This window comes from Zalophus californianus, chromosome 14 (genome assembly GCF_009762305.2).
Source record: "Zalophus californianus isolate mZalCal1 chromosome 14, mZalCal1.pri.v2, whole genome shotgun sequence".
Taxonomy (NCBI): Eukaryota; Metazoa; Chordata; class Mammalia; order Carnivora; family Otariidae; genus Zalophus; species Zalophus californianus.
Window position 1 is genome coordinate 23,151,376 of NC_045608.1, and position 22,619 is coordinate 23,173,994.

Sequence of the window (22,619 nt, forward strand, 5' to 3'; positions counted from 1 at the left end):
TTTTTTTTGCTTTTCTTTTTATTTATTTTTAAGTAATCTCTATACCCAGTGTGGGGCTCAAACTCATGACCCCGAGATCAAGAGTTGCATGCTTTTCTGACTGAGCCAGCTAGGCATCCCACCTTTCATTTCTTAATGATACTGTCCTTTTTCCACTCACCGCAGGCCTTAACATTTTGGAGTTATCTTTGACAACTTGCTCTGCCTCTTTTTCCCCCCCATTTCTAATCAGTTACTAAGCTCAGGAAATTAATGCTTTTATTCACTTTGATGTCTTCCTCTGCATTTTCACTACAGTTGAGATAGGCTGTTAGCAGTTCATATCTGAACTACTAGTCGAGGAACAGCCTAAGTCAGTTTTCCCCTCCAGACCATTCTACTTGCTGCTTGCTGCTGTTTAACACCACCACTTTTGTGTTATTATTTTCCTGCGTATAAAGCTCTTGATTTCATGCCATTGAATTAAATCTGACTCCTTAGCCTGGCGTTGAAGGCCCACAGTTGTGTCCTGCCTTTCTAGTCTTCTCTTCTTGAACTCTCTCTTGATATTCTGACCTCTACTTCTCAAAAATGTCATGTTTTCTTCTGTGGTATTAATAGCCATTCTCTCTTGAATTATCCCTGTCCTTTTTTTTTCTTTATTTAGATCCCACCCATTCTATAAAACCCAGTTGAAATTCTTCATCTGTTGTGAAGCTTCCCTGCACTGTCCCTCATCTGAACTCTGAGCACATGCATGTCATTGGACATTGTAGTACTCTGACACTTGAGCTATGTTTCATCATTTCTTGTTTGTAATACTTTTTAAGTGAAATGTGTCTTCACATACATTATTTCATCTGGTTTTTTTTTTTTTTTTAAGTCAAAGACAAAGAGACCGAGCATCTCTTCTTTTTAACAAATGATTCTTTATTATCCTAAAGTAAAAATCATAGGTAGTGGGTACTTGGGTGGCTCAGTCGGTTAAGCGTCTGCCTTTGGCTCAGGTCATGATCCCAGGGTCCTGGGGTCGAGGTCTGTATTGGGCTCCCTGCTCAGTGGGGAACCTGCTTCTCCCTCTCCCTCTGCCTCTTCCCTCTGCTCATGCTTGCTCTCTCTCAAATAAAATCTTTAAAAAAAATCATAGTATAATGTACCTACTGACATAACTAAAAAGGAAAAAACTGTAATGTGTATTTCAGTATTCAGGTGCTTAACCAAAATTACACTCTAGCAAGAAAAGGTCCTGCAGATTTACAGACCTCCAGCTTTTCTTCTGTATTGTGTTGTACCTTTTAAAACAATAAGACTCGATACTTAATTTGGTTTGTATTTCAAGTTGTAAATTATGAATAGCTTTGTTTTCCATATAGTATGTGGTTAATATGGCCTCTAAGTTACAAAATTTAAATTAAAAGTTACGGGAGACAAAAATTCTACTTGTAAAATGGTTTAAAACACTTTATCGGGAGTGCGTGGGTGGCTCAGTCGTTAAGCATCTGCCTTCGGCTCAGATCATGATCCCAGGTCCTGGAATCAAGCCCCACATCGGTCTCCATGCTCAGCGGGAAGCCTGCTTCTCGCTCTCCCACTCCCCATACTTGTGTTCCCTCGCTCGCTGTCTCTCTCTCTGTCAAATAAATAAAATTAAAAAAAAAACAAAACAACAAAACAAAAACACTGTATCGTTGCATATTTAGCCTCCTTTTTATGGTTCTTACTCAGTTAAGATTTTTTTTCTGGAAGTTATGGATGTAATGTGCTATGTCGACTGATTCCTTAATTTTAGGATTTTAGTGTTTTATACAGTTTTGTTTATTTATGTGATTTCATGTCATGTAACAGCCCAAAAGAATGAGTTGTCTGCAACTACTGAGAGAAATCATTACAAAGGAATCAGGTCATGGGGCGCCTGGGTGGCTTAGTTGGTGCTCAGTGGGGAGTCTGCTTGAGATTCTCCCTTTCTCTCTCCCTCTGCCCCCCCCCCCACTTGCTCACACATGTGTGTGTGCATGCTCTCTCAAATCTTTAAAAAAAAAAGTCGATAATGTATTTTATCTCTGTAAAGGTCAGATTGTTACCGAGTTGTGACAAGAATTATTTGTGTTTAGATCATACTCCTTCCACCCTGATTTTTTTCTTACACATGAAAGATCCCTTGGCTCAGTTGGTTAAGCGTCTGCCTTCGGCTCAGGTCCTGATCCCAGGGTCCTGGAATCGAGTCCTGCATCGATCGGGCTCCTTGCTCAGTGGGGAGCCTGCTTCTCCCTGTGCCTGCTGCTCCCCCTGCTTGTGCTCTCTCTCCTTTCTGTGCCTCTCTGACAAATAAATCTTTAAAAAAAGCCCCAAGAGTAAGTCTAGATCTCTGATCTTCATTTTTTAAAGTACTGGTGCATGTAGTGGCAGAGGTTTAGCTGAGAAACCATCAGAAATGATGATTGAGGAAAAACCCTGAAATAGAGTATGTGTAGGTTCTTGGAAAGTTCTGTCTATATAGTTCTGTAGTTTCTAAAAGCATGATGACGCCTGATTGGGCTCATTTTGGGCAATTAAACATTCTAAAATCTGTTGACTAGTCAACATTATAACAATTTAAAAATAATATATTGTCACAGCATTCTAACTTACAGAGAAAAGTCTTGTGGGGAGATCTAAGTGGTTTAACTTTATTCTTAGGATATTTGTAAAACTACTGGTTTTTCTTTTGCAGATTGACTTGTGAAACCTAATAGAGAAACTTCTTGGGACGAACTTCACTTGGTAAGTTTGTCATACCCTTCCCCCCACTTTGTGCTGTTTTGAGCAGCAGAAATTAATTTACAGATTAATTGTGGGGGGGTCTGTTTGTCCATGTACACAGTTATTTAGATGAGCTTTTATATGTTCATTTTAATGTCAAATCTCTAAATATGATTTTTTTTTCCCACTAGGGTCAAGGCAGATTATTTTTTCCATATATAATTTGCTATACTTGGGAAACTTGTATTTAAGTTGAAATTAAATGAGTTGTAGCCCTAATATTTTGTTTAGAATAGACAATTCTTAACATGGAATTCTTTAAATTGAAACTTGATTCTTTTATTTTATTTTATTTTATTATGTAATGTTAATCACCTTATTTTGAGTTTTCTTAACTTGTTACATATCTGTATAAAAATGCCTCATTACTAGACTTAGTGGTACTAATGTGACATTTAAGTAGAAAAGATCTAAAAAATTTAATCCTGTCCCCAATGTGGTTATTAATCCCAATTCTTCTTTTAATAGACTTGTGTGTATCCATGACTATTTCAGTCTTCATTACTGCCTCTTGTCTGCCATTGGTTTAATTTAGGAAATTATAATCTAATTTTATTGAGAAGTTGTTGCTTTAGTTTTAACTTTTTAGATCCACATCAATACCTTGTTCTGCAACCTTTAGCTTGACATTGCCTCCAGAATAAGGATCAAGCTCATTACCATGGCATTTTAGGCTCTTGACAAGTGGGCTTTAAACATTTCCCCCATACACCTAGGGCACCTTTTGCTGTAGTCACATTGACTTATTTTCCCTCGAGTACTCACTCTCCAGTATGCTTTTTTTTTTTTTTTTGGTCTTGTTCTTTGCTTGTGCCATTCCTGTTTCCTCTGTCTCAGTAGCTCAGACCCTGACTGGCTCAACTATTAGAAAACTTAGTTGTTCCATAAAGCCTTCCCTGAGTGCCCAGACCAGAATCCATTTCTGTCTTTTGCATCCTCATGGAGTTCTATTTCTGCATCTCTTTTCACATTCTGCCTTGTTAGTTAACTGTTTGTTGTCCCCACAAGATTATGAACACTTTGAAGGCAAAAACTATGTTCATATTTGAATTTTTAATTCACAGAGACATTTCCAGAGTCCTGGGATATAGGACTTCTCACTATAATTTGATTTTAAGTAGGATTTTTGTTTTTGGTGGGTGTGGGTGTTGGTAAGAATAAGGGAGAATAGATTTTGTGCCATCTGTTTAATTTAGAAAATTATCATCTAACTTTTAATTGAATTTAGTAGGGATTAGTTATAATCTTGATTCAGGGTACTGTTTTTTTCCTTCTTTCTGTATAATGAAGGATTTATATGATATGTATATTCTATGACCTTATAGTCTGAGTTGCTCAGTATCTTACTTGGTTGAGTTATTGTTTGTGAGTGTAAGTTTTAGTTCTTGAGAAAGAAATTGGATAATTTCTGCTTTATAGGTGCCTGAAAGATGAGATACCATGTTCACTAGGAAGATTAAATGATATTTTACTTTTGTAAAGACTTCTCAGAAGTTGCATCTATGGGGTGGTACTGATGATGGAGCCCAGAGAAGCCTGCAGATCCTAGCTGTCAAATTCTCATGCATATATTAAGAAAAGAGCAGTCATTTGACTTTAATGCTTAGAATAAGAATCTTATCCTTCATTTGGCCTGGTGGGTCCATATTAGACCTTTAAATTTAAATTAGACCTTCCTTCTTTAAAGAAGGAAATGTAACACTAATGTATTACTTGGCTCTGTAGTTTAATTTTTACATTGGCATAATAATGTAAGTGTTCACTGATTTTTAATTTTAGAATCAGTATTGACTTGAGATGAGTCATCCAAGACCTCTATTTGCAAAACAGTGAATTAAAGTGTTACTTTTTTTTTTTTAAGATTTAAAAAATTTATTTATTTAGGGGTGCCTGGGTGGCTCAATTGTTGGGTGTCTGCCTTCGGCTCTGGTCATGGTCTTGGGATTGAGCCCCACATTGGGCTCTCTGCTCAGCAGGAGGCCTGCTTCTCCCTCTCCCACTCCCCCTGCTTGTGTTCCCTCTCTCGCTGTCTCTGTCAAATAAATAAATAAAATCTTAAAAAAAAAAAAATTTGTTTATTCATGAGCGACACAGAGAGGCAGAGGAAGAAGCAGGTTTCCTGTGATTAAGAGATTATTTTGTTCTTAGGAAGTATATACTAAAGTAATAAGGTGTACAGAGGCATGGTTTATACAGCTCTCATTTTTTAAAAAGATTTATTTATTTGAGAGAGAGAGAGAGAGAGAAGGGTGAGAGGGGCAGAGGGAGAGGGAAAAAGAGTCTTAAGCAGACTCCATGCTGAGCGTGGAGCCCAAGGCAGAGCTCAGTCTCACGACTCTGAGATCATGACCTGAGCTGAAACCGAGTCAGATGCTTAACTGACTGCCACCAAGCACCACCACAACTCTCAATTAAATGGTTCTGAAATAGGGGCACCTGGGTAGCTCAGTTGGTTAAATGCCTTCAGCTCAGGTCATGACCTCAGGGTCCTGGGATCAAGCCCCTCGTCAGGCTCCCTGCTCATCAGTAAGTCTCCTTCTCCCTCTCCCTCTGCTCCTCTCTCCACTTATGCTCTCTTTCTCCCTCTCTCAAATAAATACATAAAAGGTTCAGAGATAAGTAACTGTGTATGGACACACGTACGTGTGTGTGTGTGTGTGTGTGTGTTAAAAAATAGGACCTTGGTGGGAACTATCCTGTCTAAGTTCTTTGTATGTAATGGACTATCTTGATGATTTAAAAGGTGCTTATTTCTATGTCAGTAACTATATTAAGCATACCATATGCATTATCCTTTAGCCCTCACAAGTCTTTCATGCAATTGTTAATTTTTATTTATAGATGAAGAAACAGGCTTGGAGAGGTTAGTATGACTTCCTCTCAAGGTCATAGAGTTCATAATATGGCAGACTCAGAACTCGCATCTCATCTGCCTATAGAACCATTGTTCTACACCTCTTGGTTTTTTTATTTTTTTATTTTTTTTTTATTTTAGAGAGAGTGTGGGAGTGGAGTGAGGAGCAGAGGGAGAGGGAGAGAATCCTCAAGCAGACTTCTTGTTCAGTGCAGAGCCCAACGCAGGGCTTGATCCCAGGACCCTGAGGTCGACTGGAGGAGAAATCAAGAGTTCAGTGCTAACCTACTGAGCTACCCTGGTGCCCCTTCATTTCTTATTGTTTTTTTTTTTGATTGAGGTCATTATCTTCACACTGTGCCTTAGATTAAGTGAAAACCTTTTATGTAGTATTATTCTGAGTTTCTTCTTTAAAACACTTCTTTGTAAAAGTTTATTTTCCTAATTACAAATGTAAAGTAATTCTAAAAGTATAAAATCTAAAAGTCCCCAGGGCGCCTAGGTGGCTTAATCATTAAGCATCTGCCTTTGGCTCAGGTCATGATCCCAGGGTCCTGGGATCGAGCCGTGCATTGGGCTCCCTGCTCAGTGGGAAGCCTGCTTCTCCTTCTCCCACTCCCCCTGCTTGTGTTCCCTCTCTCGCTGTGTCTCTCTCTGTCAAATAAATAAAATCCTTAAAAAACAAACAAAAAACACTAAAAGTCCCCACTTCCACTTCTCTTTCTTAGAGGGGTAACTGTTGATAAAAATTCCTGTATCATTTTTCTGTGTGTGTACAAACATGCTTCAGAATTAATACAAGTAATGCTTATGTGTATTTTTAAGTTAACCTTTTAAATTACAGTACATTGACACTTCTACCAAGTTGCAGTGGGAATTAGTCTTTAGAGACCATACTATAGATGCTTGGAATGCTTATTGCTGCTGGATTAGTCCCATAACTTTCTTGCTGTAAGGTTATTTTTAGTGTTTTATGAAGAGTTTGATTATATGCACACTCTTTACATTTTTAAAAATTCTTTTATTTTTATTTTTTTTTAAGATTTTGTTTTTAAGTAATCTTTACACCCAGTGTGGGGCTCAAACCCACAACCCTGAGATAGAGTTGCACGCTCCACTGACTGAGCCAGCCAGACACCCCAACTACATTTTTTTTTTTAAATTGAGCTATAATTCACATCATATGAAACTTATCTTTTAAAGTTTATAGCTCAGGGATTTTTACAATGTATATAATGTTGTGCTAAAAACCACTATTATCTAATTCCGGAACATTTTTATCACCCCACAAAGATACCCTGTATCTGTGAGCAGTTACTCCCTATTCCTTCTTCAACCTAATCCCTGACAACCGCTAATCTGCTTTCTGTCTTCATGGGTTTACCTGTTCTGGACATTTCATATAAATGGTATCATGTAATAATGGGTTTTTTTTGCCTGACTTTTTTCACTTAGTATAATGTTCTCCTAGTTCGTTCACATTGTATCATGTATCAGTATTTCAGTCCTTTTTATTATGTGACTTTTCAGATGAGCATAGCATATTGGGGCGATAAGACAGTTTTTTCAAATTTTGCTTACTAAGCCAGTTTGGTTCTCACAGATAGGGAGATCCATTTTGAATTATATAGATCAGCACAGAAACATCCTATAATATTATAAGAGTATTGTTTTTGCATTTGCAGATTGGTTTTAATCTTTATTATTTCATCCAGAGTTTATAACATTTTTCATATTACTGTCAGCCTTAGGAACATGAGTCTTTGCTACGTTTTTGCTCAAATAGGACCATGAGGATTTTCACAAAGGCATTATGGAGTTTGGATTTAACTAGTGGGAATTGGCTGGGTGATATTTAACTTGCTCTTAGGTGACTCTGGTCAGGTCTGCAGGTCCAAGTATGTGTAGTTCTTTAATTAGAATATGGCCAAGTAGGGAGAAAATTGCCAATTTTGTCCTTTTTTTTTTTTTCTTTCTTTCTTTTTAAAGATCCAGGTGTAAAGGAAAGAAAAGCCTTGCCAGACACTGAAGAAGGGAAGGGGATTTCTCCTCCTAATCTGGGTTTCCTGTCATGGTAAGTAAAAAGAAATAACAAGAAAATTGGAATTGAACTCTATCCTGAAATTGAGTGAACACTAATAGGTCCGTACATTTTTGTTTTTGTAAATCATTTTACTTTTCTTTTCCTGAACTCTCTTCTTGTTACCTTTCTTTTATTATTTATTTAGTAATAATGGAGCATTTTAGTGTTTTAGAATGGTTTATTTCTATTTAATCCTATGAATTAGATATTGTCTCTTACTTTTCAGTCAGCTAATAAATGGACTCAAGACTAAAATTTGTGTTTCTTGGATTCTAGGTTTCTTAATCCTTTTCTAGGAAGCAAGATGTAGTGAAAACCGTGTGTGTGTGTGTGTGTGTCTGTTTAGAATTATGATATGGTCATATACATACTCTTTATGAATTCACCTTTCTGGATAGAAGTAAATCTCTACCTTCCCCTTTCTGTGTATTTAAGACAGTATTTTTATCCCAAAGAAGGTGAAGCAGCTTTGCATACCTCCTGCCTACATCTTTGACTCTACATCTTTGACTGAAAAGAGCGTATAATGGACATTTCAGTGACTTGTAGGCCATTTAGGGCTCAGTCCAAGCAGAGAAGATGGAGCAATGAGCCAACCACATGTCTCAGTCCTGAGCATATGTAAACAGTGCTTCAAGGCTTAAAAAAGAAATGGCGCTCTGTAATATTGTTCTGCTTCTACCTTGTTATGTCTCCTAGATCCAAACTCTGTTTCATGCTGGCGCACAAAGAAGGAATTGAAAAGGCCATGTTAATTTCAAGCTTCATTAGGGACATGGGTTGAAAATGCTTTTTAAAATTAAAAACGAACTAAAACACAACAGAAAAAGTAGTTGTGCAGAAATGTCATACTAAAAGGAGGAGAAAGGTAACTGCTTTCATTTTGAAGCTGGGTCAGCTTTTTCTTAGTTTCTGGGTATAACAACTTTTTGTTAGATTGTATATCCAAACACTGATGAACTTTTAATATTTCTCTAGACTACAGTTTATTTTATTGGTTTTCCCATAGAGTTTTTAATGAATTGAAAAAGTGTTTGCCTAATATTTATATGGTATGTATGCCAGTGCTAATGAATAACAAATGACAGCCTTATAAAAGCAGCTCTGTTCTGTACTGAGGGGTTGTCCTTTATTGTATACCATGTAGCTAGCAACAGTGCGGTCCTCATCCTGGTGCAGCTGGGGTCTCTGTTAGTGCCCTGTGGATAGTCTTCTGGTGCACTCTGGGGAAGATTTTGTGTGCTGTAGTTGGGGAGCAGTATGGCCATGTGTCTTTTTTTTTTTTAATTTCTCATAAAGTAACATTATAACAAGTTTTTACAAATACTCATTGATAATTCTGCTACCAAAACCCATGATTGTGTTCCTTTCTACCTACCTGTATTCCTTTCTACTGTATATTTTTTATGTATTTGGAATTAAAGCATAATTAAATTTCTATTTTGCTTATTTCACTGAAGGAATTAAACATTTTCCCGTGTTGATTCATTGGATTCCTAATGTTCATTTTACTAGCTGTATAACATTTTGAAAGTTGTTGAACCATTGATATAATTCATATCAATTAATTGGTGTATTCGGTTGTTTCAGCATTTAGGTCATATATGCTTAATCATTATTTGTGTAGTGCATTTAGGAGTACTGAAATTTTTTTTTTTAAGATTTTATTTATTTGAAAGCACAAGCAGGGCGAGTGGCAGGGAGAGGGAGAAGCAGGCTTCCTGCTGAGCAAGAAGCCCGATGTGGGGCTCGATCCCATGACCTAGGATCATTACCTGAGCCAAAGGCAGACACCTAACTGACTGAGCCACCCAGGCGCCCCAAATTTTCTTTTTTAAAATGTATAGCTCTGTACTAATTTGAATAACATCCTCTTTATGCTTGTAAAGATTCTTAAATGAGATTGAAGTCTTTTTTGGGAGGTTAAGCATTAAGAGAATATGTTTTCATGTTTTATGGAAAATCTCAAGCTTGTATAAAGAGAATAGTGCAATGAACCATCATGTGCATCAATCCACTGCAGTAATCATTAATTCGTGGCCATACTTGTTTCTTCTGACTCCCTCACCATCAGCTCTTGGATTATTTTGAAATAAATCCCAAGCGTTATATCAAGAGAAATTTGTATTTTTGATGGCCTTCAATACCAGTCTTAAGAAAAATGACTGGAAAAAAAAATAATGACTGGAATTGACAATGAGACTGATAATTATTTTCATTTTTACGTTTTGTCCAGTATTCCTACACATATTTTACTCTCAGTAGTAGTTTTTTTTTTTTTTTTTAAATCCTGGAACATTGTTTTTTTTTTTTTTTTTTAAATCCTGGAACATTGTATATGAATTTAGTTAATAGGCATTTTGACTTGTTGGCAGTCTCTGCTTCCTGTGTTCTTTAAATATTTATTTGTAATGTTGATTTCCCCTCTTAAGCATGGATTACCTCTCTTACCTACATAAGCCAATAGCAGAAACTAGCCTGGAACTGTGGTGACTAATCCCTTTTCAAGATTTTTGTAGGTAGCTCCACTGACGTTATGGAACTGGTAGAGGCTAAGAAGTGCCAGATTCCACAATGCCTGGTGTCTGTCAGCAATACCAGGAAATCGACCATGTGGAATACATGCTCCCTAGTACTAATAAATTACTACTTGTAGCCTGGGAGAAATTTTGCAAGCCTCTTATGAGGCCAAGACTTTCTAGTCTATTTCTTCCCTCCCTTTTGTCTCCTTCCAGCTCCTTACTCTATCAACCATCTCAAGTTTGACCTTTTTTACCCATGAAACTTAAAAACTATAATAAATTAGGCAGTTAATTCAATTTATGTGTTAGCCAAGTAATGTTTTTTGAAATACCATTCTTCTAGGATGTCAGTAACTTGTCCTAATGTTAATTAAGTCCTTGGTGATTAAACGCATATTTATGTACAAGGGGGAAATCAGCTCTAAAGCTTTATAGGTAACGTGAATTGAGATAGTCTTTTAAAAAGAGCACTTATTTTGACTATGAAAAAATATTACTTCATGATCTTGCCTTGCTGACTTAATTCTCTGTTCTCTTATGTTCAAAATGATTCATTCAATTTTCAGTTTTCACTGGCTACTTTGGTTATATACATTGGCATGGATTAGCACCTAAGTGAATGTGCCAGCAAGAATAGATGTGTAATGGCTTCTCATTTTTGGTTTTGTTTTTAGCTTGCCTACGTTATTTTAATTCTGTGCTATTTAAAGGTCAGTAAAAAACTAGGTCCGATAATCACTTGAAGAAATGAGTGTCTCTGTAAAATGATCTTGAAGAGAATAAAAGTTTAGGCCTATATATTTGTGTGAGTTAAAAAGTTAATGTGATGGTGAGGAGGCATGTTTACAGTGTACTTTTATATAATAATTTTTTAAAGATTTTATTAGAGCTGGGGGAGGGGCAGACGGAGAGGGAGAGAATCTCAAGCAGACTCCGCGCTGAGCACGGAGCCCCACACAGGGCTCGATCTCATGACCCCCCAGATCACAACCTGAGCCAAAATCAAGAATCAAACACTTAACCGACTTATACACACAGGCACCCCTTTTATGTAATAATTTTTAAAGCATTCCTCTTCATGGTGTTTCCTACCTCTCCCCTATTGCTTTATGAGAAAAATCTTCCTAAATTCAAGATTCCTCTTATCTTTTCTTAGTTTTAAGTGTAAACACTCAATGTTCTTTGAGTCAATAGCTAAAAAAAAGGTAACACTTAGAGAAAAATGAGTTCCTTTCAAAGATGACTGTATCCCTTGTTATTCCTTCACCCAGTCATTGACCTTGGAGGAAATGACTGAAGAGGGATAAAATGGAACATATTGACACAGATCTCTTCATCTAACAAGTTATTTTGGTGTTGATGGGAGTGGAGCCTTTGTACAAACCTTTGTATACCCCCAAGTAATTATATTTTTAGAGGCTCTAAGCTACATGATATCAACCTTACTAAAATGTACTGCCTTAATTAAACTTTTTTTTGCTATAAGAAAATAAGTTTTCATACTTTTGCTTTTATAATTATCAGCCATAATTTCTTTCTTTTCTTTTCTTTTTTTTTTTAAGGTTTTATTTATTTATTTGACAGAGACAGCAAGAGAGGGAACACAAGAAGGGGGAGTGGGAGAGGGAAAAGCAGGCTTCCCGTGGAGCAGGGAGCCTGATGCAGGGCTCCATCCCAGGACCCTGGGATCATGACCTGAGCCGAAGGCAGATGCTTAATGACTGAGCCACCCAGGCACCCCTATCAGCCATAATTTCTTAATTCATCATGGTGAATACCTCACAGCCCTAGGGGTGCGACTCTATTAACACATGATTTGTTTTCAAATATAAAAAACTTTATTTAATGATGACTGAAGTTTCATAAATTTTTTCTGGATTTCATGAACCATTTATAAAGTTGTTATAGTTTTATTGTTAGAACTTGAAGTCAGTAATTTCTTTCTATATTTTAAATATCAAACCTTTAAAAGGGTTGTAAAATTCTTGTTCCTCAAAATAAAGTGTATCCTTAGAGGGGATGGAATGGGCCCAGTCATCTAGTAGCCAAGAGCCTGATTTTATGGTGGTGGATGGGTGAGGGATTGTTATTCAATCCCTGTATGGCTCTTCTTGTCACAGATTAGCTCTGGAAGAATGGTTTGAGAGAAAGTGACTTCAAATGAGACCACTTGAATTAGTGTTGTGGTGCAGTAGATAGAGCAACAGTTCTCCAACTCTTTGCTTTGAAGATCCCTTCTTACATTCCTAACTTACTGAGGACCCCAGAGGGGGTATGTCTGTCTATACTTGATTAGAAATTAAATCTGGGAAGTCTTTAAAATGTTCTTATGTTCGTTTAAAGATAACTAACTGGGGTGCCTGGCTGGCTCATTTGATAGAGTGTGCAATTCTTGATCTTGGGGTTGTGAGTTTGAGCCCCATGTTGGGTATAGAGATCACTTAAAATCTCAAAAATAAAATAACAAAAACCAACTAAATGTTAACATAACGTTTTTGATGAAAATAACTTTTTCCTCATCCAGAAATAGTGTAACCAGTGGCATTATTAATATTTTTTTTTTTAAAGATTTTTTTTATTTATTTGAGAGAGAGAATGAGAGACAGAGAGCATGAGAGGGAGGAGGGTGAGAAGGAGAAGCAGACTCTCTGCTGAGCAGGGAGCCTGATGTGGGACTCGATCCCGGGACTCCAGGATCATGACCTGAGCCGAAGGCAGTCGCTTAACCAACTGAGCCACCCAGGCGCCCTGGCATTATTAATATTTTTACAGATCTCTTTAATGTTTTGCTTAATAGATGATAGCTAGATCCTTATATCTACTTCTGCATTTAATTTGTTAAAATATGTTGTTGAAAAAAATGTTGAAAATAAGAAGTAAATCCAGCCTCACACAGATACGTAGTTAGAAGAATAATAGTTTTTCTATCTGGAGAATATTGTGTATATTCTTCTGTTATACCAAAACAAGGAATATTTGTGTTTTTTTTTTTTTGACAAGTAATATTTCTTTAAAGGTTAGTTGCAATGTGAAACCTGAAACCATATCAGTGAACTTACTCTATTTACTGTTATATTTTTTAAAGATTTATTTGTTATAGATGGGGGGAGGGACAATGGCAGAGGAAGAGAGTGTCCTAAGGGGACTCTGCGCTGAGTGCAGAGTCGGACATGGGGCTCGATCTCCTGACTCTGAGATCACAACCTAAGCTGAAATCAAGAGTCAGACACTTAACTGACTGCACCATCTGGGCGCCCCAATATATTCTATTACATTTAAAGCCGTTGGTCTATCTTGCACTTTAAATGGATCTTTTATTCATGCATGATTTTTTAACATTACACATTTGTCATTTTGAAAATGTTCATTAATAATGCCAAAATTCCAAATATAGACATATTTCTCTGTATCATTTCTTTTATTCTTTTATTATTTTTTATTTTCTTAAGTAGGCTCAACACCCAGCATGGAGCCCAAGTCAGGGCTTTGAACTCACCATCCCGAGATCAAGACCTGAGCTGAGATCAAGAGTTGGATGCTTAACTGACTGACCCACCCAGGCGCCCCTATAATTTCTTTCAAAAATCACATTTGGGGGACACCTAGGTGGCTCAGTTGGTTAAGTGTCTGCCTTCAGCTTGGGTCATGATCCCAGAGTCCTGGGATTGAATCCTGCATTGGGCTCCTTGCTCAGTGGGAGCCTCCTCCTCCTTCTGCTGCCATTCCCCTTTCTTGTGCTCAGGTGCACTTTCTCTCTCTCTGACAAATAAATGAAATCTTTAAAAAATACATATATATATGTATAAATAAATTACATTTGGTAGTATTGCCTCTGATTTCATCAGAAAAGTCTGCTTAAGTATTGGGAATCTGTGAAGTTCTTCATTTTAGCAGTTGGTGGGTTTTCCAAGATTCAGATTTTCACATGAAAGCTTTATCATTAGTAATTAATGATGTCATTTGGAGCTTAAGTCTGAATTATAGTCTGTCAGTTCTTTTAAAATGGTATTTAATGGAAAAAAAAAAACTGGTTAGTTCAGCTGGTAACTAAAACAGTTGCACAGATGGTTTGCCTTGAGACAACCGTAATATTGTCAGTATGTGGCAGAAGTGTTTCATGTTATTTACTTTATAAAAAAAGACTTACCGAAGGGTCAAGATTTAATAAAATTTTATCATTTTTATTATCAAGGACATCCTAAGTGAAATTGGTGTCATTGCTTATACTAAGGTGCCAATAGTTTTATCTACTAATTCTTTTTGTACTGTTAGTACAAATGTCAATACAGTGAAAAAAGGCAGGTAATGTCTTTGTACTAATGTGGAAGTGTTTCTTACCACATAGAGCCCCTGAAAGGTCTCAGAATCTGTAGACCTCACTTTGAGAGCCACATTAGTAGTGTTACTGTTTTATGATTAAGATTGCTATTAGGTAAAACCGTAAGTGGGTTTTATAATTAGGATTTATAGGTAGGATTTATTTTTTCCTTTGAGGAGATTTAAAGAATTGCTAGAATTGTGTTAAGCAGAACATATAGGTAGAACTGTCTACTAACTAGTGGTTATAATTCTTAGTGCTGTCAGGGGAACATGATACGGCTTTTGCTCTTGTAAAATGCGCTGTATAAAACAGATTCTATAATAATTTACAGTTCGGCTGTCCAACAGATTGCTTTTTTCCTGTCTTCCTAAACCATAAAAATTCATAATATAAAAGACTACTTTCTTATACACATTCTAATTAGTTCAATTCAAGTGCCATTTAGATTAGAATTTATTGCTTTTTTTGAAATTGTCTTAATAGAAATCGGTTTTGTAATTTAAGGCAGATTAAACTGGGGACAGTGGTTCATACATTTTCACTTTTAGTGGGATTCAGTTTCTAAACTTAAATTTTTAAAGAAATCTTTCTGTTATGGAAATTTCACTTTTAACCAAAGTAGACACAATGGTTTAGTGAACCACTGCTTTTCCCAGTTTTCCCAGTTGTCCCTCATGGATAATCCTGTTTCATTTGTTTCCCATTCACTTCCTTCCTACCCTCCCCCTTCCAATTAATTTTAAGCAAATTGTAAACCTCACATCATTTCATTCTTAATTCAGGATATAGCTTTCAAAAATAAGAATTTAAGGTCATAACTTACAGAGAAAAAACTCTTGGTTTGTCTTACAAGTAATGTACTAACAGCTTATTTGTGCTTAGTAAAAATGTTCTTAACCTCTCAAGACTTTTTTTTTTTTTTTTTTTTTTTTGCACCCATGTATTCTCTGACTAGAGACACCTAATATATTGGCTGGAACACTTTGGGGATGAATATTTTTTCCTTGAGCTTTCTGCCTATTCACCTTGGTAACTGGACTCTCAATTGTGATCACACTACTAGACATGGCAGAACAATAAAATATGGACAACTGAGAGCTTTGAAATTATTTAAAAGTTTTGGGTTTTTCCAGGATGAAGAGACTCGGCACAGCCTTGAGTGCATCCAGGCCAATCAGATCTTTCCCAGGAAGCAGCTGATCCGGGAGGATGACAATCTTCAGGTAATGACAGGCCATTTTGATTATAAAATAAGTATTTAGCATCATAGTAACAGTGTAGCAGAACTAATGGATTGAAGTAATGCACTGTATAATTTTGTTTTTCCCTAAACCATACACATAGTAGAAATGCAAGCTGGAAAACATCTCTTTTAGAAAGACTTATTTCCTGAGAATTCATTATTTGAGATGATCATATCTCTGTCATTCCTTCAGTAGTCTAGAATTTGAATAACTAGGTATATTTGGATTATGTGGATATAAATCATCCTCTTTGGGTCCCTTATTTATTTATTTTGAGTAACAGGTTTTTTTCATCCATTCGTCCAGCCTGTGCTTGAAGACTTTGCTTTTACTGCTTTAGAACTCTGAAAGGTTTCTTCTTCCATTTTGAAGGTTCCTTTTCTTGAACTTCATGGAGAAAGCACAGAGTATGTGGGCCGTGCTGAGGATGCCATCATTGCCCTTTCTAATTATAGACTTCACATCAAGTTCAAGGAGTCTCTTGTTAATGTAAGTGATTATCAACTGTTTTCCCACTAAAGTAGATGGAGAAAGGAAGTAAAAAAAACTTGTTAATGTTCTTAAAGAGAGGAGTGTTATACACAGTGGGATATGAAAACATTGTGTGCTCTGCTTTTCTCTCACTTAATTTAGCACTCAGGGGACACTAGGTTAACAAGCAACTCTTATGCTTGATTTAAAATGATACATGTAGTTGTCAGCTGAATTGTCCATTGTTTAGTAACACCGAACGATTTGTACTAGGTAATGGTGTATCATTAAGCTTTATAAGGGTACAAAGGCTGTATAGGCTTTTATTCTTCAATCTTTAGTACTTACCAACTGCCTCAGTTGAGTTAATTTCTGGGACCTTAATGTGAAATGATGAGATGTACTTTGAGCTCCATGCAGATTCTCATTATAGGATGAAGTTAATGCTAATGGCTTCTTAGTGGAATAAGCATGGATGTTAAATACAATGTTTATTTGCATAATGGACTGTATTACTGAAGAAAAGGGAGGCTCTCAGTTCTTAAGAGTGCATTTAACCTTTTCAGTTATATGAGGGTATTCTCAGTGAACTGGTTCTTCAGTGCACTGCGATCGTTAGTAGTTTTCAGTGAATGTGCCTTTCACCACAAAGGTAATGCAAGTTCATGTACTTCCACCAAATGAATGCCTTCTTCCTTTTTCCTTTGCTAGTATTATGGCTTTCTTCAGTTTTATTCTGGCACTGAGAAATGTATTAAGATGTTTTATAAAAGTTCAGGACTGTCCTTTCATTCAGACTTCACATTGTGTCTTTTGGGGTTCATTTTGGGATTCTTTGAAATCTGTCACTGAAGTTCATTTTACTTAGTGGTCCAGAAGTTACCTCCTTTGTCAAATTTTTTCATTTGTCAAAATGCTGCCATTTTGTTTGTAATTGGCATTTATTATTTATGTATTATTTATTATTATTCTTTGTAGGAAATATTTATATCCAGGAGCCGTTGTGGTCTGAATTCCTCCTGGCATCTAGATTTGGGCTATGATCATAGCTATTGCTGTCCATCAGCTAAAAATACACATTGGATTGATCAAGGAAAGAGGCATGCTGTGCATTCATACCATATAGCACGTATAGTGTTCAGAGGGTTCTTTGATATTGGATAGTCATGATAGGAAGGAACGGGATGAAAACTCTTATAAAATCCTGGCAACGAGAAATTGCCTCCCAGCCACTGTGGAAGTAAGGACAGTAATAATTAGAATTGCCCAGTTTAATCTTTTGTTTAAATTGTTTATATGATTGGAATTATTGAAATTGTAATTAAATTGCATGGGGGATAATATAGTTTCATGTTACCGTATTTTCCCATATTGTCCCCTATTTCTCGACTTACTGCCTTAGAGCCAGGTATTTGAGGCTATTTTTAGATCTATTTGGGAATAGGGTCTGTTGGAGAGAAAGCATGGATTTGATCATGTCATCTTCCAGCCTAAGGCCCTTCAGTGTTTCTTTACTACTTCTAAGGTGAAATTACTTAGCCTGGTATCAGGCTAAGTGGTGTGATCCTTGGTCTCTGCCAGCTTTTCTGTCAGTTTCTCTCTTTTGTATTATTAGTAAAACTACCCTCTTTGAAGTATTCAGCCACACCTCACACCTTTGAATTCTCTTCTCTCCTGCCTGGGGAATTTCTCTTCATCTGTCAAAACCCAGGTTAGGTGGTAACTTCTGTGAAGCCTTTCTCCGTTCCCTGGCAGTTTGTTACCCCTGCCTCTGACTTCTTCAGTGTCTCAAACATGCCTTTACAACATTTGCGAGATGTGTTATAGTTTTTTGGTTATTCATCTTTGTATCTTCGGAATTAGCATGTTTTCCTGGTGCCATGGTATTTAGTAAATATTAAGTGAATTGAAGTTAATATGAGTTTGAAATGGATATTAGACCATTTTAAAACCCCTTTTGGGTTTAAAGCCCATTTAAAAACAAATTTCTGTGTGACTAGGACTGTGTCCTCATCATCTCTAACAGTAGCTGTATGAGTAGGCCATTTACTGGAATTGTTGATCCCCCATTGTGATTGAGGTACAGTGCTTAAGAAAACTTACCACTGTTCTTACTTTTGACCCATTTCCTCACCTAAAAGTGTTTTCTCAGCATAAAAACCCTCTAAGGCATAGAGCCTGCATGTCATGTAAAAGTCCCAAGATAATGGCTTTGTACTCAGAAATGATTGTGCAAAAGTATTTTGGCATTGTAGCAACTTTAAACATTTCAAATCGAGAGAGACTAGGATTTCTCCATACAAATAATCACATCACAGTGCTAAGGTTCCTCAACCTGTGGTTACTCCACAAAACAGCGGCTCTTCCTGTGCTAGGTTCTGGGTGGAGACCAGAGAGTTGGTGGTGTCGCCCCTTTCTTTCTTTCTTTTCTTTCCTCCCTCCCTCCCTCTTCCCGCCTCTCAGCAGATAAGTATTTCAGTAAAACACACATGAGATCAAGGGACTCCCTTTTAAAGGTTATAATATCTAAATCAAATACATTTCAACCATCAAAAGTCCAGATGTGCCGAGTATATACTGTGGCATGCCTTGGTTTTGCATCATTTTGTATGCTTTTTAATCAACACATTTAGCACTTTAGAAAATGGCTTACCATCAAGTTTTAAATAGCTACCTGATACATATATTCTCTTTTAATTTTACAGCACGTTGAATGAAATATGCCTGTAGATTTAGATACCATAACATCATTACTTCAAACATATTCATTGGGTATCAGGTTTCCAAGTCCTAGAATAACGTCTGTAGGAGAGTTCATTTGTAGCATTTCAGGTATGAATTGCTCCCATTCTGTGCTTTTCCCAAACTGTATTTTTAAATATGTACAGGTATATTTCTTTGCTGAGCTCATTTATAAACAAGTAAGTGTTCAAGGGGAATTCATGAAAATTTAAAACAATTTTTGTTGTGTAATTCAATAGACTGCCTCTCAATCTGCTGCTTCTGAAATCCCAGTAAGTAGCATGAGAATCTTAGGTGGTTTTTGCACCTGTGCTTTGGAACAAGTTGGTTATGACTGTCAGATGCTCACCTTGCAAAGCAGCAGAATTTGTGCTCTCTGCATGAGTCCTTTCCCTTTTACTAGACAAAGTGCTAGTGGTACACTATGATGAGAACAATTTGTGGAGTGAGAAAAAGTCCCACAGTTTATACATAAACAGATGGAATTATCTTCAAAAAATGTAAAGTGAATTTCAATTAGGAATAATTTGTAAAATCAACAGTATCTAAAAGGACATTAGAACTTCTATTTCCAGGCTGGTCTATTAATGCTTTTTAGGAAAAATGTGCAAGTGTAGCAGCTGCAAACACTTTCTTTAGCATTTTTTCACATTTTTTTCATTGTCTAACTGTAGTACAGCAAAAGTCTTTATTCCCCAAGCATCAGAAGGTTATTGTTAACCCTTCATGCACCTTGGCCACTGTATTCATATGCCAGCAGAGATCTCTGAATCAGTGCTGGAAGAGCAGTTTGTAAACATAAAAGGTGAGCAGTAAAGAGTTTGGATCTTTAACCTGTGATACAGTCTTCTGACTGGTTTTTATATAAGATTTAGGGTCCAGATATTCCACAGCTTATTACAGATTTTAGGTTTAGACTCATTATTCTCACTGTTACTGCCATTTTTAATTCAAATGTATGTACAGAATTAGTACTTTCTGTTCAGGCTATAAAAAGGGCATTGTTTTTAAAAGGTAGAAATATCCCACTTTTAAATTCTGGTGCTTAAAAATACTGCACATGTGCGTGTGCACACACACACCGAGAAAGAATTAAAGTACACATACTAGGGTATGATGACGTAAAATTCCCTCTGGAGTGAGACAATATGGATCTTTGATACTGTGCATGTCTGTTACAATTTTTAACTGCTGCTCTTCTGCTTTTTTGGGTTGATGCTCTTATGAATTTTGGTGTCCGTGATGTAACTGTTGGCCTTTTGAGGAATTAACAGCACTGAGTGTGTTTGATGCATTGTTTTGAGCATGAGTTTGGTGGAGATTATATAAGAGGAAAATCACTGTAAAGGAAGATAGAATTATCTGGCAGGAAGAAGGTAGAGGAGAAAGGAACAAAAAGAAAATGAATTGCTACAAAACACTGGAACCAGTGGGCTAGGGAGGATTTGAATGTGACTTTAGATTTCTTCCTACTCTTCCATGGATAGAACTGTCCATAAGGAATCTGGTTTAAATTCTATTTTCCTCCTAAAGGTCCCTGGTGGAGAGGGCACTTAGTTCTGAGAGAAATATTAAAGTACAGTTCATACAGAAAGGAGGGGTAATCTTAGAGGAAGAAAGAAAGGTGCACCATTTTAATGGAAGGAGCCTAGGCTAGAAGACAGACGTGGATTCTGGTCCTGTCTTTGCCACTAGCTTTTAGCGTAGAAGCTTAACATCCTTGGGCTATAAAATGGCTTGGATTCAATGGTATAGATTGAAGACAATCTATAATTGTTTGCTAATGGGGTTGAATATGGGGTTTGCCTGGTTACAGAAATGGTAAGAGATACTCTTGATGTGTGAGGAAAATTTAGAAACCTAAAGCAGTGGAGCAGGCCTTAAAAAACAGTAGAGAAAGTATGTTTTGGTTGGATGTATAAGAGGAAAAGAAGGCCTGTTCTGCCTGTTTGGAAGAGAAGGAGGCAGTCTGTGGAGGGAACATTGAAGGGGACATTGGGGTAGAAAGGAGAAGAAAAAAGGGAGTTGTTCATTTGTTATATATAATCAGATATTTCTCTCTTATATGTCTCTTTTTATTGCTGCATATTAAATTTGCATGTGACAATCCGCATGAGCATTAAAATCTGTTTTCCATATCTATGACTTGAGTACACATGGTTGTTTCTGGCAACTTGCTAGTAGTATCTGCATACTAGCATCTGGTATTTTTATCCTTCTTCCTTAAATTTGTGATGTTAAAATGTGTGAAAATTTGCATATCGAATGCATTTTAGGTAGCAAATATTTTGCATGCTCTGAGGTGTTTCATTATTCTGGAAGTCTGGACACAGGCGCTTGGGGTCTGGTCCGACAGTAGGGGATGTAAAGCTTACCTGTTCTTTGTAGCACAGCACAGGCTCATTCACTCCCTCCAGCAGCTGCTAATAGCATTAGTTTTCAGATTTTGTAGTTATAAGGAAGGTGACTGAAGGGAACCTGGGATGCAGGTGACTTCTGAGAGAGCAGCCTCCCCGTGCGGATTTGTAAAGCTACTCTCACTCCACTCCAGACTCTTCCTCTTCCCTCTGCCTGGGACTTCCTATGTTGTGACCATTTGATATTCAGAAAACATAGAGGAAGGTTGAAAACTGGTCCAAGGAAGTCAGGAAGTAGGCATACTTTTAGTTGGTAAAATTTTAGAAAATTGAAATTAGAATTCAGGCCTCTTGATTGCCATTCTTGCAGGCACTTTTGGGAAGGAAGGGAGAAGGGAAGGGGAGGTACATTAAAACAAAACAAATACGTTATGAGGGTCTGTTGTAGGGCACCCAGAGGACTGGCCTGCAGACAAGTCAGTGTCCTCCAAGCTCCATCTTTTTTTTTTTTTTTTTACAAAGTTTAGTTATTTGAGCGAGAGAAAGTGACAGCATGCATGTGCACACACAATCTTGGGGAGAGGGGAGGGAGAAGCAGACTCCCCCCTGAGCAGGGAGCCTGACATGGGGTACCATCCCAGGACCCTGGGATCATGACCTGAGCCGAAGGCAAATGCTTAACCGACTGAGCCACCCAGGCGCCACCTATCTCCATCGTTTAAATCTGTTCTTCCTTTACAAATTATCCCTACCCATTGGTACATGTTGTTGTTTTTTTCCTTCTGAGTTGTACAGGTCTTGAAAGAATTTTTAGCTGCATCAGCTCTAGTTTCTCACAGTACCTTGTGGTTAAGGACTTAAAAACAGGGCCAAAGTTCCTTTTTTCTCAGAACACAAGATTTCTTCACTTACTCCCAGTCCTATTATAAGTATAGGGGAATTTTGTGGATTATAGATTTAGAACTAAGCAAGAAGGCTCTGATCCTGAGATAGAAACTCCCATTTTCTATATATTATTATTTTGCTTGCTTCTCTTGTTTAATGCCGCCCCAGTTTCTGTTTCTTGTACCAGACATCCAGCACTGGACTTCTTTTTGATTCTCACATAATTGTTCTGAGAGTTCTCTGCTGACTCTGGCAACTTCATGGTGGGGCAGGGTTTGCAGGAAGCCTTTTTCTGAAACTGGCTCAGCTAATATGATGGCCACTCTGTGCAGGCAGCACTCTTGTTTCTCTGTTGGAGACTG

The 22,619-nt window shown here is 37.1% G+C and overlaps 1 protein-coding gene across 14 annotated transcripts in view; it reads left to right on the forward strand.

Moving 5' to 3' along the window:
* MTMR3 (myotubularin related protein 3) overlaps positions 1-22,619 on the forward strand; it is a 136,133-nt gene that overhangs the window by 78,000 nt on the left and 35,514 nt on the right. For 8 of the 14 annotated variants that reach the window (XM_027575169.2, XM_027575161.2, XM_027575160.2 and 5 more), the window contains 5 exons: positions 2,690-2,739; positions 7,622-7,706; positions 15,692-15,781; positions 16,175-16,291; positions 19,255-19,287. In XM_027575169.2, the coding sequence (XP_027430970.2) occupies positions 7,704-7,706; positions 15,692-15,781; positions 16,175-16,291; positions 19,255-19,287 (243 nt within the window). In that variant the 5' untranslated portion in view covers positions 2,690-2,739; positions 7,622-7,703. The remainder of the gene's footprint in view (positions 1-2,689; positions 2,740-7,621; positions 7,707-15,691; positions 15,782-16,174; positions 16,292-19,254; positions 19,288-22,619) is intronic. The other 6 variants (XM_027575172.2, XM_027575163.2, XM_027575167.1 and 3 more) reach the window with 1 other exon arrangement.